The 20,238-nt window shown below is 37.5% G+C and overlaps 1 protein-coding gene across 16 annotated transcripts in view; it reads right to left on the reverse strand.

The window, feature by feature from the left end:
- SLMAP (sarcolemma associated protein) overlaps window positions 1–20,238 on the reverse strand; it is a 177,024-nt gene that overhangs the window by 90,112 nt on the left and 66,674 nt on the right. For 9 of the 16 annotated variants that reach the window (XM_030811561.1, XM_030811557.1, XM_030811559.1 and 6 more), the window contains exons 2-3: window positions 10,541–10,694; window positions 641–713 (exon numbers count right to left, since the gene is read on the reverse strand). In XM_030811561.1, the coding sequence (XP_030667421.1) occupies window positions 641–713; window positions 10,541–10,694 (227 nt within the window). The remainder of the gene's footprint in view (window positions 1–640; window positions 714–10,540; window positions 10,695–20,238) is intronic. The other 7 variants (XM_003257228.2, XM_003257227.2, XM_003257226.2 and 4 more) reach the window with 1 other exon arrangement.

Consider the following 20,238-nt stretch of genomic DNA (forward strand, 5'->3'; position numbering starts at 1 on the left):
ACAAATAAAAAATGTTAAGTTTAAAGATTGCTCAACTCCCTTCAACACTTCATAATAATAATCTCTGAAAGGCCCAAGATCAAAATGTACTTACATATGCTTTTAAAATCTAAATTTTATGGGTAATTTTCCCTTTCAAATGTCTGCCTCTAAATGACCTTTACACTCCTTCATACAAAAAGTAAATAGGACATTGGAAAAATCTTCAAAAACCTCCCACCAAAATAAGCTACGAACTATATTGATATCCTCAAGGTCTTATAAGATTGTGACACTGGCATTAATACCAGAAGTGATCACAGGAATGAAGGAATGAAGGAATGAAGCTATCACTTACCAATAACTTATATACTTGAAACATTGTGAAAAACAACTAATTATCCATCAAAATATAAATCAAATTTGGAAACAAAATAATCTTTGCCTCTGATACATTATTATTTACTAGAATTGTAACTAAAGCAAAAAAGCAATTTAAACTTAAGTGTATTATATTCCAAAAAGTACTAATCAATTTTCTAACATTATTTAAATAGTCCTGAAGCAGGTATTAGCAGTATACCATCACCTAGAATATTAGTACTAAATTCTTTACAGTACTAAACTTCACAAAAACTTCACAGTACTAAATTATACTCACTCTGAGCGGAGCCGGGCTTCCATACCATCTGGTAGAAAAAGTTTTATTGTGGAAACAATACACCCATGGGTAACTGGTTGAAACAAACAAATAATATGGATAAAATAATTGTTTAAAAATATAAAACTTCGCACCTCTCATATGTAAACATAGTTTATTCTTAAAAGTAACAATTTCTCAGAAAGAAAATAAAGCTAGTGGTTTAATGACAGTATTATTACCCTGGAGAAACTCATCTTGTCCATAATGAATCACAATTTCAAGGTAGAAATAAGGATAGAATCATTTTGAAAAGTGTCTTAATCTCCAATTCTATAATAACAGTCAATAAAAGGTCAGCTGAATATATGGAAATAAAATTGTGAGGGGGAAATACACTTTTCCCCATCTGCCAGTATCAAACATAAGTCTGACTATTCCCAAATTTAAAATATAGTTCTTATTCCAAATCTTCCTTTCCCCAACCTATTACACACCTAACCACACCTCACAAAACTCTAAAGTTCTGCATAATACAGTTGAGAAATGCCACTCAATACCCCATTTCATGGGTGAGAAAACCAAGACCTCAAACAAGTGAAACTTGCCTCCACAATTCTCTGCTATGAAGTATCAGAATTGTTTGCTAGTGTCTTATGTTTCCATTTCAATATTTAAAATTTTGTTTTGTTTTCTTGATAGTTGTTTCTTCCTCCACCCCCAAAATGACATCAGTACAGTCCCTTTGTAGACAGCTTCTTACTGTTGCATCTTACTTCCTCCTTTTCCTATTGAAGATTTTAAGAGACAAAACTCCTGAAAGTAGCACTTGTACAGAGTTTCTCTATATGTGGGTTTAATTTTAAAAAATTGTTTTCTGGTTTGAAGGTTGATGGTTTTTTATTTCTCTTTTCTCTATTCTTCAAATACTGTATTACATTTTCCAGAGTTCAAAGAATTATTTATTTCACTAAGCTCTGATTAAAAACTAATGCAGGCTGATGAAAATACACTACATCATGATTAGGGGAGCGGTGGTTATGAGACCATATATATTTGTCAAAACTCACTGAATTGTACATGTAAAATTGTGTTATACGTAAATTATATCTCAACAAAACTGAATTTTAAGAATAGAGCTAATGTTGGCCGGGCATGGTGGCTCACGCCTGTAATCCCGGTACTTTGGGAGGCCAAAGTGGGTGGATCACCTGAGGTCAGGAGTTTGAGACCAGCCCGGCCAACATGGTGAAACCTCTCTACTAAAAATACAAAAATTCGGCCGGACTCAGTGGCTCACGCCTGTAATCCCAGCACTGTGGGAGGCCGAGGCAGGCGGATCACCTGAGGTCAGGAGTTTGAGACCAGACTGGCCGACATGGCAAAACCCCTCTACTAAAAATATAAAACTTAGGCTGGGCACAGTGGCTTACGCCTGTAATCCCAGCATTTTGGTAGGCTGAGGTGGGCAGATCACCTGAGGTCAGGAGTTCGAGACCAGCCTGGCCAACATGGCAAAACCCCTCTACTAAAAATACAAAAATTAGGCCAGGCATGGTGGCTTATGCCTGTAATCCTAGCAGCTTGGGAGGCCGAGGCAGATCACCTGAGGTCAGGAGTTCAAGACCAGCCTGCTCAACATTGATGAAACCCCGTCTCTACAAAAATACAAAAATACAAAAATTAGCCAGGCATGATGGTGGGTGCCTGTAATCCCAGCTACTCAGGAGGCTGAGGTGGGAGTATCGCTTGAGCCTGGGAGGCAGAGGTTGCAGTGAGCTAAGATCGCGCCATTGCACTCCAGTCTGGGCGACAGAGTAAGACTCCATCCCAGAAAAAAAAAAAAAGAAATAGCCGGTGTGGTGGCAGGTGACTGCAATCCCAGCTACTTGGGAGGCTGAGGCCAGCAGAACTGCTTGAACCTGGGAGGTGGAAGTTGCAGTGAGCCGAGATCATGCCACTGCATTCCAGCCTGGGTCACAGAGCGAGACTCCATCTCAAAAAAAAAAAAAAAAAAAAAAAAAAAAAAAAAAAAAATAGAGCTAATGTATTTGGGGGTAACTTATTAAATGATCAGGCTGATGAATCAAGATGATATTATAAACATGAAGTAATATGACTGTCATCTGGAAATACACATTAAAATTAAGGAATTTAACACCATGTATTCAATATTGATTTTCATTACTAATTGATTATATAAAAAGTGCTAACACAGATCAAGAACCATCTATTGGCAGGGCACAGTGGCTCACACCCCTAATCCCAGCGCTGTGGGAGGCTGAGGTGGGAGGATCATATGAGTTCAGCTTGGACAACATAGTGAGACCCAGTCTCCACAAAAAATTTTAAAATTAGCAGGGTGGGGGTGGTGCACACCTGTACCCAGCTACTCAGGAGGCTAAGGTTGGGGGATTGCTTGAGCCCGGGAGTTTGAGGCTACAGTGACCCATGATCACACCACTGCACTCCAGCTGGGCAAGACCCTGTCTCAAAAACACAAACAAACAAACAACAATAAAAAACAGAACCATCTATTGGCAGTCTTCTAAACTGCCCAGCACAATAACCATGGCCATGAACCACTGGGCTCCTTCATTCCTGTCTGACCTCATCCTCTATCCTGCTAAGAAGGATATCCTATACAAAGCCAAGCTACCTGCGATCTCCAAGCACTTTACCTTTCACAGCCCCATGCCTTTGACACAGGCTGTCCCTTCTGTAAGCAGTGTTTTTATCCTCTTGCCTGCATGACCATGTGCTACTTAGTCTCCAGGCTCAGATTTTCTAATTCCTTCACCAAAGCTCAGTATCTGGGTAAGATGTCCCCAGAGCCTCCTATATCTATTTCTTAAAACATTAAGCACATTGCATTGTGAATATCTATGATTTACAGAAACTGTTGTCTCACCAATTAGATTCAATTCTTTGAGGGCATCAAGGATTATCCGCTTCTCAATTTAAAAACCTGTGTACTTATTAGAGTCATCTGGTACAGAAAGCATTTTACTGAAGACGTTGAGGAACACGCCTGCTTAGTATTTTATAGCTCCCATTATTCCTGTGCAAAGATGTTTCTTACTTTTAAGACATTAGGGTTCATCTCTATTTGTAGGAACCACCTAGCTTTCTCCTTTCCCAGGCAAAAGACAGAAGAGATAGATTTCTCTCTCTTATGATAAATGAATTTCTAGAAGATGGCTCCTCAAGAGATTCACTATACATAGCCTACAATAAATACAGGAGCATAACACAACATGAAGATCCAGCAATACTTACACTTTAATTTGGTAATAAAGTTGTTTTTTAAAAAAGAAAAATAGGTAGAACAAGTTATAGAATAAAACTAGTTCCAGAGGTGACAACCTGTGATATACAACATCAGTAATTCTATTGTTCAGACACATTACCCTGAAGTTCAGCAAATGAGCTGATGCACAAATCTATGAGATGAACCAAGGGCTAATACTGACTGGGCAGTACAGAGTTGCCGCACAGTTGAAGGCAATTTAAAAAACAAAAATAAAATTAACCCATGTCTGACTAAGCTGACAATCTAGTCCAGTCAACCATGCCTTTAATGTGATTCTCATGACAACTAGATACACACATGCATAGACATGTTATCCTTTTGATTTGCAACAGGCAAGTAATTAAAGCAACCTGATGAAAATATTTTGTTCTAATACTCATATTAATCAACTACACATAGCAGTATTTCCCAAAATGCTAGCAAGTGTTACAAAAAAGGATCTGAGGGTCTGATGAGTTTGGGAAATGCTTGGTTTAAAAGAGATTTAGGGGCCAGGCACAGTGGCTCATGCCTGTAATCCCAGCACTTTGGGAGGCCGAGGTAGGCAGACCATGAGGTCAGGAGATAGAGACCATCCTGGCTAACATGGTGAAACCCTGTCTCTAATAAAAATACAAAAAAATTAGCTGGACGTGGTGGTGGGTGCCTGTAGTCCCAGCTACTAGGGAGGCTGAGGCAGGAGAATGGCATGAAGCCAGGAGGCGGAGCTTGCAGTGAGCCAAAATCATGCCACTGCACTCCAGCCTGGGCAACAGAGCAAGACTCCGTCTCAAAAAAAAAAAAAAAAAAAAAAAAAGATAGATGAAGATTAATGGGACATTCTAAAATTTATTCAACCAATACGTTCCAGGTTGTGTGTGGAGATTCTACACTGAAGACAGACACACTTCCTATACTTGCACAGCTTACAGTTTAGTGAGGGCAGTAAACACATAAAAGGGATGAGTACAGGGTACAACAGGGGCATGGAGTAGGCACCTTGTCCAGCCCTAAGGATCAAGAAAGGTTTCTAGGCATAGGAAAAAGCATGTGCAAGGGCTTGAAGGCCAGGTCTATTAGGGGGAGTAAAAGTAATTCAGTGCAGTTGAAGAACAATGCCAAAGGAAGATACACCATTGACTTTGCTCTTTATAGGCCCATTGTTCGCAGGGGCTTAACTAAGAAAAAGCTATTGGTGATGAAGACCTGAAGTAATAAGCTGACTGAAGTTACACGTGTTCACAGAACTAACTGGCCCCAAGCTTTGTAACAGAGGGTTACTGTAATAATGTGTGACCCAGAAAACTCATTCTTTAAGCAGTCTGTGGGGTCCAGGAAAAGAGAAGTGGCCAGTGGTTAGGTTGCTAAACCTTGGCTTTCTCACTTTCTTCCTTTCTTTTAAAAAATCTATTAGAATGTCAGCTCTTTGTTTACAATAATATTTTATCAGTATAGAGCAGCTTATGTGTACATGCCTGACCATTCAGTTTTCTCCTTGAAGCCATACACAAGGAATGCCAAACATCAAAATCAGATTGTTAGTGGGGTCCAGTGGCTCAAGCCTTTAATCCCACCACTTTGGGAGGCAGGAGGATCACTTGAGGCCAGGAGTTCAAGACCAGCCTGGGTAACACAGTGAGGCCCCATCTCTATAAATTAAAAAAATTTAAAAAACAGATTGTTTTGGATTGCTAAGAATAGAAATGACACTAATATGAACCGATAAGTTCAGTGGCATTAGGCTCATGTTACCTTTTTTAACAAAATCCTGATACACACACACACAATCTTACATATCATATATATTCTTTTTCTGAAATTTTTTAACATATACTCAAATTAGTTTATATAAACACATAAATGTCCTACATACTGGATGATTTTTTAATTGTAGTTCTAGTAACCTCTCCCTTTTAATTTGGCTCCCTCTTCTCCTCTATACCTTCTTCCCTCCCACTCACACTCCTAGATGACTTACATTAAAGATCTAGAGATACACATGTCTAACATATATGTATTTATAGGGATTGGTGAGACTATTTTAAATAATGAAATTATTAAAAACAATTGATTCTTTACTCAACATTATATCTTATAGAAATCCCTGCAATTCATATAATTTTTTCTTTTTAATACCTGTAAAATGGGGAGGTTTAAAATTATGCTTCCATTGTTTTTAGTATGATACACACTGATGCCAAAAACATCCTTTCATAAGTCCTATTTATCATTCACATGTATACAAATGTACTTTATTATAAGTGTATTCAAAAGCACTATATAGTATTGCTTTGCAGGCATTCATGCTTTCTGTAAATGGTTATACTATACAAATCCTTCGATAGTTTGCTTGAGATAAAGTTTGAGATTTATCTTTGTTTATATATGCAAATTTAGTCCATACATTTTCACAGCTGTATAGTATTTTGCTATTTTTTATTCTATTTTACTTAACATTTTTATTTTACTTAGTTTTCTTTTCACCCTACTTATTTAGAATTTTTATTAGGGGTAACTCCTAAATTTGATCAAATGCCTTTTCAATATCTCTGGTTATTCAGTGACACAACTACTGATTATACAGTTACATGGTCTTTCTACTTTAGTTTGTGGATTATGTTGATAGATTGCCTGATACTGACTCATCTTGGCATTTCGGGAATAAATCCTACTTTGTTGTTTATTCTAGCTTTATTTCTGAATTTAATTTGCTAATATCTTTTGTTTTTAGAGACAAGGCTGGAGTGCAATGGCATGAACAGGGCTCACTGCAGCCTCAACTTCCTGGGCTCTAGTGAAGCGATCCTCCCACCTCAGCCTCTGGAGTAGCTGAGACAAGTGCAAGCTACCATGCCCACAGCTAATTAAAAAAAATTTGAGGGCGGGGGAGCGGGTAGAGACAGTGTCTCCCTATGTTGCCCAGGCTGGTTTGAACTCCTGGGCTCAAGGGCTCCTCCTACTTTAGCCTCCCAAAGTGCTGGGATTACAGGTGGGAGCCACAGTGTCTGGCCTAATAGCATTTTCTTTTTGGGGTGGGGGGGACAGGGTCTGGCTCTGTTGCTCAGGCTGGAGTGCAGTGGTGTGGTCATGGCTCACTGCAACCTCTGCCTCCCAGGCTCAAGCCATCCTCCCACTTCAGTCTCCCGAGTAGCTGGGACTACAGGCATGCACCACCATGCCCAGCTGATTCTTGCATTTTTGGTAGAGATGGGGTTTCACCATGTTGCCCAGGCTGGTATCAACCTACTTGGCTCAAGCAATCCACCTGCCTCAGACTCCCAAAGTGCTAGGATTACAGGCATAAGCCACTATGCCAAGCCCTGGCCCTAGTATCTTAATTGAAATTTTTCATCTACTGTTATAAATAAAATTAATTATAGTTTTCTGTTTTGTATCTATATCTTTATCAGATTTTCACATTAATGATATGCTAGGTTCTTTAAAGGATTCTGAAAGCTTTCCATCTTTATGTTTGGAATTACTTAAATAACACAGGATTTATCTGTTTTTTAAAATAAGATCAAATTCAGCTGTAAATCCCTCTGTTTCTGGTGTCTTTTCAATGGTGAATTTTTAATAACTTTTTAGTCTCTTTCAAAAACAATCAATTAATCAAATTTTTCCAATTCTTGAGATAATTTTGCTAGGAAAACATCAATTTACTCTAATTTTTTCTTTTCTCTTTGCCATAGATAGCTATATGATTCTCTTATTATTCTTGTAGTATATCCTGTATTTGTGTTTTATTTCTCCTTTCTCATCTTGTATATTTTCGCTAGTATTTTTAACTTAATGCATTACGGTTTATTAATTACCTTGTTCACTGTTTGTTTTCTTTTTATTAATAAAAGAACCAGCATTTGGGTTTATCCCTTGCAGAATTTTTTGTTTCATTAATTTCTGCTTTTATTTCTCCTTTTCAGATTCTTTCACTTACTCGTTTTCTAATTTCTTCTGATTAGTGTCAGATCTCTTAACTGTCTTTCTTCTTTAACACGAATGGAATTTAAGATTGTTAATTTTACCTGACTAAAAGACTTACTGTATTTTGGCATAAAAGTCTCCTCTCTTTACAGTATAGTGTGAAATTTCCCTTTTGATTTCCTCTTTGATCCAGGGGTTATCTAGTAGTGTTGCATAATTTCAGGAGAATTCTCCAAGTGATACAAAAGTTATCAAAGCACTGTTTAGCATAGGATAAAAATCAGTACTTTTTTTCTGGTATATCCTTAAACAGGTGGTACTCAACTGGTGACACAGCTGTATCCCCAGAGCCCGTGCTTAACCTAAGTCAACTTTTTAAAGCCAGTAAGTACCAAAAGAAACAACATTTTAAATGATGCAAGTTTTTTTTTTTTAATCTAATCTCCTTAAAGTTAGCATAAAGATAAGTAAAATTTCACAGAAGACTGTAAAAATCTAATGTTACTGGCCAGGCATGATGGCTTAGCCTGTAATCCCAGCACTTTGGGAGGTCGAGATGGGCAGATCACGAGGTCAAGAGAACGAGACCATCCTGGCCAACATGGTGAAACCCCATCTCTACTAGAAATACAAAAATTAGCTGGGCATGGTGGCACGCACCTGTAGTCCCAGCTACTCAAGAGGCTGAGGCAGGAGAATCACTTGAGCCCAGGAGACAGGTTGCAGTGACTGGAGATGGTGCCACTGCACTCCAACCTGGCAACAGAGTGAGACTCTGTCTCAAAACAACAACAACAACAACAAAAAACTAATGTTACTAAAATAAGATTATACTAAGAGGAACCTTGAATCTCAGGGTCATCTTCTTAGCTTTCTATAGCATTTTCTAAAGAGTATCCCTCACAGATAGACCCTCACAGATAGATGGGAAAAAACAGTAGAAGGGAGTTTGGAAAGAGTTGCATTCTATAATGGCCACCTCCTTGTAAATCTGCGTATATGTTAGCATATTAAAAGCTCCAAGAAGTCCTGCTTATCTTAACTAAGTATTCTCTAAATGTATTTCATTACCTCATCCTTTTTATCAATCAACACCTAATAATTCCCTTTAGGAAATGCAAGCCAAGAAGACAGACATTCCTTGGAGAGAAAGACAATGTAATCAAATTCTCTTCTTCTCTATGGGTTACTCACAGCCGGGGTTCCATTTAATAAGCTCGGTTTACTGTTTGCTGAATGACTTGCAGGTGTGATATGGCAACAGCAGATATAGGAGTGTCTAATGCAGCTATTCCCAGTATGGTCATATACAAGTTGAATTCTCTTAGTAAGAAGTGTCAATATTCTGTACCAAAATACAAACCTTTCTTTTTTGGTTTACAATTGTAAATGGAAATGCCTAAGATGTTGGCCCTACCCAAATTCAAATAGCAAAACCTAACCTTCTGAGGAGGCCAAAAAAACCCATTAAAAATAATACTGCTGTTGCAATACCAGTGAAAGTATATGCATAAATAAGCAAATGAACACACACACACCAGCATCATCAGCATTATCATCATCACCACCATCACCATCTCTACTATGCAAAATTCTGACCAGTATCACCAGATCAGAGTATGTTCAGACAAACGAAAGGAGAAACTTGCCAAATGGTTGCACTATCCATATTAAACTAATAAAGTGGAACTAAACACTAAGGGTTTTTATCCATTTAGTTTTATCATTTAGCTATATAATTTCATGGTCATAAAGAAGACAGTGAACTAGGTAGAGGCACAACGCTTCTGAATTGTAAAAACAAAGATCAATCTACATTTATTTAGCTAAAGAACTTTCAATTTCAAAAATTGTGAGACATTAAATTTTATTTTATACTTGTGATAGCTACTATTAGCTGCCTACCTCTACTGCCTTTCCATCTTCTTTCTTGCTAAGAGAGCTCTAATTTTGTTTGGGGTAACAATGCACACACAACCTGAAGGAATAAATCAAAATTGATCTATGTGAATCATAGATCTTCTTGCTCCCTTTCACGAGATTCAGTAACTTCATCAGACTTCTTTGTAGCTACAGGTAACTATGTATGTGATCTACCCATGTGGCCAGTGAGACCTAAGGAGAAATCTGCTGGGAGGATTCTGCAAAAGATTGTTCTTTCAACATAAAAAGAGACCCACACAAGAAGGCATTTTATCCCCACCTCATCCTGTTTGCCTAGGATACTGGTGTGAGGAAAATGATGCCTGGGGCTTGCAGCCATCATCTTATGTCCATAAAGCAACAACCAAAAGCATGAGAAACTAAAATGTTTAAGACAGTAGAACAGGAAGACAGTAAGACCCTGGATCCCTGATGATATCACTGAGTCGACTGAACAAATGAACCTATCTGCCTCCAGATCTCTCATTAAGTCTCATTATCAATAATAAATATCCTGTGATTTAAGCTTGTCTTGGTGGGATATGCTGTCATTGCAGCCGATTGGTTCCTAACTGTGATGAATAATATAAATTACTAATTAACACTTCAGAATTTAAAATTTTAGAAGAGCAATAGGGAAAGTATGAGACTTTAACTTTTCACTGTATATAATGCTGTATTTAAATCGCTTTTACAAGCATGTAATGTTTTGTAATGTCAAGTAAGAGAATAAAAAATTAAATAACCTTTAAAAGACAAGTAATAAAAAAAGTGATCCATACCCGTACCTTTCCGTGTATTCTCTGTCACGTCTACTCCAAACTGGATAATGTCACCGGAAAGAATTTCACATGGTGGACTTTCTTCAGAGCCTCGACTCAATCTCTGGCTATTTATAAAAGTACCATTACTACTTTTAGTGTCTTGAAGATAAAACTGCAAAAAAAAACAAAAACAAAAAAGGGCCAAATATTAATAGTAATAATTCCAAATGTACTTTTTAAAAAAATGCTTCCAGCTTTTCCAACTATTGCAGGTGAATTTTCCCCCTATTAATTCAAACCACTCATTTCAGCTAAGGTTCTCCTTTAACATATATGAAATTAGAATCTGAAAACTAGGTGATTTAAAATTCAGCTACACAAAATGGTACAACCTCTTTGGAAAAGTGTTTGTCAGGTCCTCAAAATGTTAAATAGAAAGTTAGTATACAACCCAGCAATTCCACTCCTAGGTATATATCCAAGAGAACTAAAAACATGTTCTCATAAGAACTTCTACATGAATGTTGGCATTATTCATAACAGCCAAAAAGGGAAAATAATCCAACTATCCATCAACTGATAAATGAATAAACAAATGTGGAAGACATTCATATAACTGAATAATATTTGGCAATAAAGGGGTGAAGTATTGATAACATGCTATAACATGAATGAACGTTTAAAACATTATGCAAAGTAAAAGAAGTCAGTCACAAAAGACTGATGTATTATAATGATTCAATTTATATGAAACATCCAGAATAGGCAAAGCTATACAGACAAAAAATATACATGAGTGCTTAGAAAAGGCTGAAGTGGCAGATAGGAATGGGGAATGAGTACTAATGGGTACAAGGTTTCTTTTTGAGGTGATGAAAATATTCTAAAATTAGTGGTGATGGCTGTCCAAATTTGCTTCTCATCACTTGGGTAACCCTCCCTCTTTAAAAACAAAAAGGATAGCAGGAGGCACAAGAAGCCTGCCTGTTTATCACTTATAAATCCTCAAAAATTTCAGCACAACTGGGATCACACACAACAGACTTACTAGGAAGAGAACCATCAGTAAAAAAAGATGTACCTTTCTTTTTGGATTTTTCTACACTCTTCAGCCCTACTTATTTTAGTAACACATTTTCATTGAACTTCTTCCTAAGGAAGAAAGGTAAAAAGACACCTAACACACTATATATCAAAATATACTTTTGCCATCAGGCCCTCATTTAACATTAAAGCTATGATAAAGATATTACTATTTTAGGCCAGGTGTGGTGGCTCACACCTGTAATCCCAGAACTTTGGGAGGCTGAGGCGGGCAGATCACTTGAGGTCAGAGGTTCGAGATCAGCCTGGCCAACATGGTGGTGCATGGCGGTGTGGTGGCACATGCCTGAGCTACTTGGGAGGCTGAGGCAGGAGAATCACCTGAACCCAGGAGGCAGAGGTTGCAGTGAGCCAAGATCGTGCCCCTGCACTCCAGCCTGGACAACAGAGCAAGACTCCATCTCAAAAACATACAAACACAAAAAAAGATATTACTACTTTCATTTATAAAGGAGAAAAGTGAGATGCAGGTATATTAAGTATCTTTCAAAAGTCATAGACCTGGGGAACACAGAAGCAAGGGTTCAAATAAGAAAATTAAAAGGGCCATTTTTCCTCATTACTTCACAGGGGACACAACCCTTATGTTTCATTTATCCTTCACCCCTCCCATAGCTCTCTTCCAAAATTAAATACAACTAAAGACTAAGAAGCAAATCTGCAGAAAATATTCAAATGACATTTCATTTCATTAATTCATAGCTGACAATTTAAAGGCCACTAGGCTGTCTATAAATGACTTATTCTGTTTATAATTCAAAATAGACCAACTGTTACTTTGATTAGCAGTTTGTATATCTAATTACAGACCATTAATTAGAAAATTGTGTTGATATTTTAAATACATTTGAAACTTATAGGACTTAATATTTCACCCAGGGAGATAAGGACAGACAATACTTTCAAGTAGGAATATTTACCCTCAAAATTTTTTCTACACTGGAACTTAATGTTACATTGTATAAGAGAGGTTTTTTTTTTAATAAATATATTCTTAGGAAATGTGGTAATGTCTGGATTCTGGTCAGGTTATTTTTAGTAATATGTGCCTGGACAAGTTAAATAAGGGGATTATATGATATTTACAGTGGTTTTCAAACTTCAAGTTCTGATCCATTAGTGGGTTACTAAGTCAATTTAGTGAGTTGCAACTAGCATTTTTTAAAAAAACATAAAATGGAACAGAATAAAAGTAAAGAATACATGAAATAAGGTTCATTACTGTTTAACACTGTTGAAAAACAAAAAGAAATATATGTACATATATATACAACATATATATGTATGTATATCAACACCTCATGTTTGTAGCTTCTATATAACTCTAAAACCACAACATATTTTCAAATTTAAAAGATTTTACATCAGGGCCCAGACATAGTGGCTCATGTCTGTAATCTCAGCACTTTGGGAGGCCAAGGTGGGAGAATCACTTGAGCCCAGGAGTTCAAGACCAGCCTGGGCAACAAAGTGAGACCCCATCCTTACAAAAAAATACAAAAAATCAGCTGGGCATAGTGGTGCAGGCCTGTAGTCCCAACTACTTGGGAGGTTGAGCTAGGAGGATGGCTTGAGCCCTGGGAGGTTGAGGCTGCAGTGAGCCATAATCATGCCACTATATTCCAGCCTGAGCAACAGCATGAATTCTTGTCTCAAAAAGAATTTTTTTCTTACATCAATATCAACCCAGGTTCTTTTCATTCTGACATGTCTATATTACTGTCCAAAGCATACCATGGTACCTTTGGCCTCCGTTTAGCTTGAACATATAATTTACATTAGTTGCTCGTTCTTCTTCTGCTTTCAACCTGCTAATGGCTTTCAAACACCTTAGAATAAAATCTGAAGTCCTTACCATTGTAGCCCTACAGGATCTGGTCCTGGTTCCCTCACAACTCAATCACTCCCACTCTTTTCCTTCTGCATCATTTTCAGTCACACTAACTTCTATTCATCCCCCTAACCCTCTATACTTGTATACACCTAGAGCACATTAGTTTAGTTCTCTACAGAAATATTTTCATTTATATAATTTAAGCTTTTGCCCTTGGCTGTTTTGAAAGATTGATATATAAAAAAAAGATTCTGTACCTCCTGTAAAACAATTTACCATTAATCAGTCTACATTATGTATAGAAGTTATTCTATTTACTATCAGGTTAGGTTTCTAAGGTATAAAAAGGTTAAACTAGGCTGGGCATGGTGGCCTACACCTGTAATCCCAGCACTTTGGGCGGCCAAAGCGGGTGGATCACCTGAGGTCAGGAGTTTGAGACCACCCTGGCCAACATGGTGAAACCCCATCTCTACTAAAAACACAAAAAATTAGCTGGGCATGGTGGTGCACGCCTGTTATCCCAGCTACTCGGCGGCAGTGGGGGGCTGAGACAGGAGAATTGCTTGAATCTGGGGGGCAGAGGTTGCTGTGAGCCAAGATCGTGCCACTGCACACTTCAGCCTGGGCAATAGAGACTCTGTCTCGTAAAAAAATAAATGTTAAACTGTTTGCAAGGGCCTAGAAAGGGAGTATGCTTATAGTCCCTGGGTACATTTTCAGCAAGTAGATATATTACTTGATCCTTTGACAAATTCAAACCAGAAATATCCTTCTCCTCTTTGCTGATAAACCTTCTTCTATCAGGCTTTTATTCCCTCCTCTTGAAGTTTTGACCACATTAAAAAAGAAATAAAGAATCTGTTGAAGTCTTAACCATCTTTCTTTCCCAGTAGCCTAAGGAATGTCCTAGCAGCTCTAGTATTTGCATTAGCCACCAGACATTCACTTTGATGTTGAGCAGGTGAGTAAGGAGCTCTGAATTTAAAAACCCTGTGTGGCTTATGGTGAAAGTTCAACAGCAGCACTTTCATTGTTTTAAGGTTTTAATTCTTTGATCAACTCCTTGCTTTCCCTGAATAAACTTTAAGTTCCCAACAATCAGGCATTGATGGTGATCCTTGAATTGAAAGGTTTACCCCTTTCATCAGTCACTTTTCCTTCTCTCTTGCTGATTAACTTCAATGACACAGGAACAGCACTTCACAGGTTGCACAATTTGCTCTTTGACCTTCAGAAAGTTCCTGCTGTAGATGAATTCATTCCATAAATACATACATTTTGCATCACTTTCAACTTTGCTACAATCTGTAAATATTTTCATTTCCATTATAATGATACACTGATTCTTTTTAACTCTTTCTACATTGATAGGTTTTACAATATCCAAACACCAACAGATTAATAACATTTGAACTAAAGCTTCAGAACAAAGCACAAATATAGTAGACACACCACAGGCCAGGGGCCGGCCACAAACTCTAAGTCCATACAGGGGAGTTCTTAAGATATAAATGCAGAATGAATTCGAGGTAGATAGCAGATACTGCAACAAAAATTTTTAATTTCCCTGAATCACCACCTAAAATCAGAGTGACTAAGACAGCAAAACCAAAATCCCGTGGGAAACATTTGTAACAAAAGTAGGTGACACAGTAGCCACACAAACCCCAAAATAAGAGTGGGGAAGACCACCAAGAGCCACAAGACCTGCATGGAATCAGCATCTGTGCAGAAGGATATGTAAGGAAACAAAGGGGGCATTTGGGGGACTTGAGGACAACACCAAAATAGCTATTAGGTGTTCACTGGACAGTATGGAGGCCAACTGAAAAAAAGCTGGAAATGGGAACAGTGTGGCTCAATCCAATAACAAGTGAGTGCAGGGTAAGTTCCTAAAAAGGCTGGAATAGTCTGAGCCATATAAATTCTTTTTTTTTTTTTTTATTATACTTTAGGTTTTAGGGTACATGTGCACAATGTGCAGGTTTGTTACATATGTATCCATGTGCCATGTTGATTTCCTGCACCCATTAACTCGTCATTTAGCATTAGGTATATCTCCATATAAATTCTTAAAACCAACCTACCAACCAAAGCTACCTTCCAGGAATGGGCTCCAAACTGAGGGAAAACTGCTGGGAGTGGAACCAAAATTAAGCAGAACAGGGACAATAAAGACAAGGAAAGAAAAGGTTCAGATAAAAGCGGAGAAGGGGAAAGGAAGCCACCATATTTTTAAACATTTTACAAAAACAACAGAAGAGGGAGCTCTGTGAATTAGAAAAGTTATCCTGAAACATGATCCCTTTTTAAAGTTCAGGAAAACCAATTTCACATAAAAATTAGCAACAGAAAAGTATCAAGGTCTCATCCATACAGTTATTTTAAGAAAAAAGAGAATAAGGAGCAGAATAGTATCTTTATAGATAATGAAAAACAGACCTTGGGAAGAGATCAAAACTGTAAACTTCTATTTCAAAACAAGCTAAAAGACATTAGAAAAATAATTCAAGACATGAAAGAGCAAAATAAATTACAATTATACAACTCAAGAAAAGGTGAAATAACTCAAAAGAATAGAAGTAAAAGGAAAAATTCATTTTAGAAATGAATACAAATTAGAAGGATCACAAGAGTGATTAAATATAACAAATAATGCCTTACAGTAAATAAAAGGTTTTAAAAAGGGTAAAATTTTTTAAAACCATAAAGAATGAAGAAAGTGACATCAGCAAAATGCCAGACTAGGCAGCTCCAAGCTTCTATCTCCCCATAGAAACACTGAAAAACAAGCAGAAACTATCAGAACCAACTTTGTTAAATTCTGGAAAACAGTCAAAGGTTTATAGCACCCAAGTAAACACTGAATCAAGAAAAAGGCAATTAAAATATAGGAAAGCTTTGCTGCCACAAAGTAAGGCATTACTTATCCTAGTCCCATCCCCCTCTCCAGCACAAAATAAGTCTTGGAGACATCAGCCTGCATTCCCAGCGTGGGACACCCTGGTACCTAGTTCCAGGGGGGGAAGACCAGACCTTAATCACAAATTATTTTGTCTAATTTTCACCTGTCTGGGGCTACATGAAGAACTGGTGCAAGGCTTTCATCTTTGTTTTGCCTAACTCAGAACTCATCCAAGTTGGAAAAGTGGCTGGCATTGCTTTGTTAAGTGGGATTCACCCTAGGTGGTTCAACTTTAAAAAGGTATTTTATACTATAAAAATGTTTAAATGCCCATTTGTAGAAAGTGAAAAAAAAAAAAAGAAAACACACAATCATCTCAATGCAAAAAAGGCATTTGATGAAATATAACATCTTTTCACAATAAAAGCACTCAGAAAGCTAACATTAGGAGGGAACTTCCTCAACATGATAAAGGGCATTTATAAAAAACCCACAGCTAACATAATACTCAATAGTAAAAGACTGAAAGCATTCCCCATTGAGATCAAGAACAAGACAAGGATGCCGGCTTTCACCACTGCTATTCAACACTGTACTAGAAGTTTCTTGTCTAGAGAGAAGAAAAAAAAAGGCATTGAAATTGGAAAGGAAGAAGTAAACTATGTTTATTCACAGATGACATGATCCTATATATAGATAGGATAGAATTCACACGAAAACTATGAGTTAAACAAATCCAGCAAATTTGCAGCTTACAAGGTTAACACACAAAAAACAGTGTTTCTACATACCAGCAATGAATAATTCAAAAAAGAAATTAAGAAGACAATTCCATTTCCATCTAGAAGAATAAAATACCTATGAATAAATTTAATGGAAGAGGTAAAAGACTTTTACATTTAAAAACTGTAAAATATTGCTGAAAGATATTAAAGATGGTCTAAATAAATGTAAAGCTGTCCCCATGTTCATGGACTGGAAGACTTAATACTGTGAAGGTATCAATATTATCCAAAACAATCCACGGATCCAGCACAATCCTATCAAAATTCCAATGACCACCTTTTCTGCAGAAATGGAAATGTCAATCCTCAAATTCATATGGAAATTGCAAGGGACCTTGAGTAGGCAATATAATCTTGAGAAAGAAGAACAAAGTTGGAAGATGCATATTTCCTGAATTCAAAACTTACTACAGAGGTACAGTAATCAAAACATTGTGTTACTGGCATATGGACAGATATAAAGATCAATGGAATAGAATCTGGAGTCCAGAAATAAATCCAAACATCTACAGCCTAGTGAATTTCAAAGTCCATTTAATGAGGAAACAATCGTCTCTTCAATAAATGATGCTGGGACAACTGGAGAGACATATGCAGAAAAGTAAAGTTGGACCCCTGCCTCATACCATACACAAAAATGAACTCAAAATAAATTAAAGAGTTAAATATAAAAGCTAAAACCATAAAATTCTTTTCAGCCATTATTTCTCTGACTATTTTTTCTGTCCCTTTCTCTCTCTCCTTCTAGGATTACCATAATGCATATGTTGGTAAGCTTGATGTCTTCTCATAAGTCCCTTAGGGTATGTTCATTTCTCTTCAAATTTTTCTCTCTGCTCCTCAGACAGGGTAATTGCAATTGCTTTGTCTTCAAGTTTATTGATTCTTTCTTCTGCCTGTTCAAATCTGCCACTGAACTCTCTACTGAATTATATTTTTTTATAATTTTCATCTCTCTAGTATGTTTCCCATTGATACATTGTTCTCCTGATTTCCTTTAGTTCTTTGACCATGATTTCCTTTGACTCTGTGGGTATATTTAAGATAAAGTTTTTTTTATGCAGCCAAAAGACACATGAAAAAATGCTCATTATCACTGGCCATCAGAGAAATGCAAATCAAAACCACAATGAGATACCATCTCACAACAGTTAGAATGGCCATCATTAAAAAGTCAGGAAACGACAGGTGCTGGAAAGGATGTGGAGAAACAGGAACACTTTTACACTGTTGGTGGGACTGTAAACTAGTTCAACCATTGTGGAAGTCAGTGTGGCAATTCCTCAGGGATTTAGAACTAGCAATACCATTTGACCCAGCCATCCCATTACTGGTATATATTCAAAGGATTATAAATCACGCTGCTATAAAGACACATGCACACATATGTTTACTGCGGCACTATTCCCAATAGCAAAGAGTTGGAACCAATCCAAATGTCCAACAACGATAGACTGGATTAAGAAAATGTGGCACATATACACCATGGAATACTATGCAGCCATAAAAAATGATGAGTTCATGTCCTTTGTAGGGACACGGATGAAGCTGGAAACCATCATTCTCAGCAAACTATCGCAAGGACAAAAAACCAAACACCGCATGTTCTCACTCATAGGTGGGAATTGAACAATGAGAACGCATGGACACAGGAAGGGGAACATCACACACTGGGGCCTGTTGTGGGGTGGGGGGAGCGGGGAGGGATAGCATTAGGAGATATACCTAATGTTAAATGATGAGTTCATGGGTACAGCACACCAACATGGCACATGTATATATATGTAACAAACCTGCACGTTGTGCACAGGTACCCTAAAACTTAAAAGTATAGTAAAATAAAAATAAAAATAAAAAAATAAATTACCCAAATCAGAAAAAAAAAGATAAAGTTTTTGTCTGAAAAGTCCAATGTCCGCATTTCCCCAAGGATGGTTTCTGTCCATTTTTCCCCCCAGCAATGGGCCACACTTTCCTCTTTCTTGTGTGCTTTTTATTTTTTTCTGGATATTTTGAATATTGTAATGTGGTAACTCTGGAAATCAGGCTCCCTTCTCTCCCCAGGATTGCTGTTGTTACTTGATGAGGGTGGCAGCCAGCCATTTGTTTAAGTGAATTTTCCAACCTATTCTTTCCAAGGATTATACTCCCTGCCATATGTGGTCACTGAAGTCTCTGTTATCTCTGCAGTCATCCAGTGACCTAACACAGATTTCCTTAAATGCCTGGATCCAATAAGAAAAGGAGTTCGAGGGAATGTTCTGTCTCTTTAAATCTTAAATGGCTAATGCCAAGTAAGTCACTTCAGCTTGTGGGGGTTGAAACAGCTGGCACCTCAGCAATTAAAAATAGCAATCATAATACACAATCCCAATTTTTAAAGGTCCCAAATGCCCACCCAGGGACCAGCAAGTCACACCAGGAACACAGGCAACCATCACCTGGCTGCTACAGGATTGAGAGATGGGAGATGGTAGCTACTATGCCAAACACCAAAACAATGAAATTCTTTGAAACTTACCAGCCTCTTTCCTCATCAAGTACTCCCTTGGATGCTGCAAATGTTCTACTAGACTCCAGAGTTCCAAAATAGTTGCTTCAGACAGTTCATGCCAGCTCAATAGTTCTTCCGGCAGAGGAATCAATTCAGAGATTCCTACTCTACCTTTTTCCGTGGCATCAGATTAAGAAACTGAGCCTCAGGCATATTAAGCAGAGTGCCATGGCCTCACAGCTATTGCAGATTTAACACTGTTATTCCTGCAAAATTTCCACACTGCCTTTCTTCCCTACTTAAACACTCTCTGGTCTTTGACTCCAAACTCATGAAATCCCATTTCATGTACAAAGACTTCCTGAAGCAATCAGAATACATAGAGCCAATTTCAACTCTACCTCCATCATTAAGGCAAATCACTTAGTCTGTAACATCTACTTGGCACCTATCTTGGAGAGACTGCACATCCATAAAATCATATGGAGAGCAACCCTAAACTGAGAATAAATTAAGACACGATGAATTAAGTACCAAAATCCTGAGAGCCTGGTGGGAAATATAGTTAGGCATAATCAGTTGCTAAGGAAG

This window comes from Nomascus leucogenys, chromosome 4 (assembly GCF_006542625.1).
Source record: "Nomascus leucogenys isolate Asia chromosome 4, Asia_NLE_v1, whole genome shotgun sequence".
NCBI classification, from domain to species: domain Eukaryota; kingdom Metazoa; phylum Chordata; class Mammalia; order Primates; family Hylobatidae; genus Nomascus; species Nomascus leucogenys.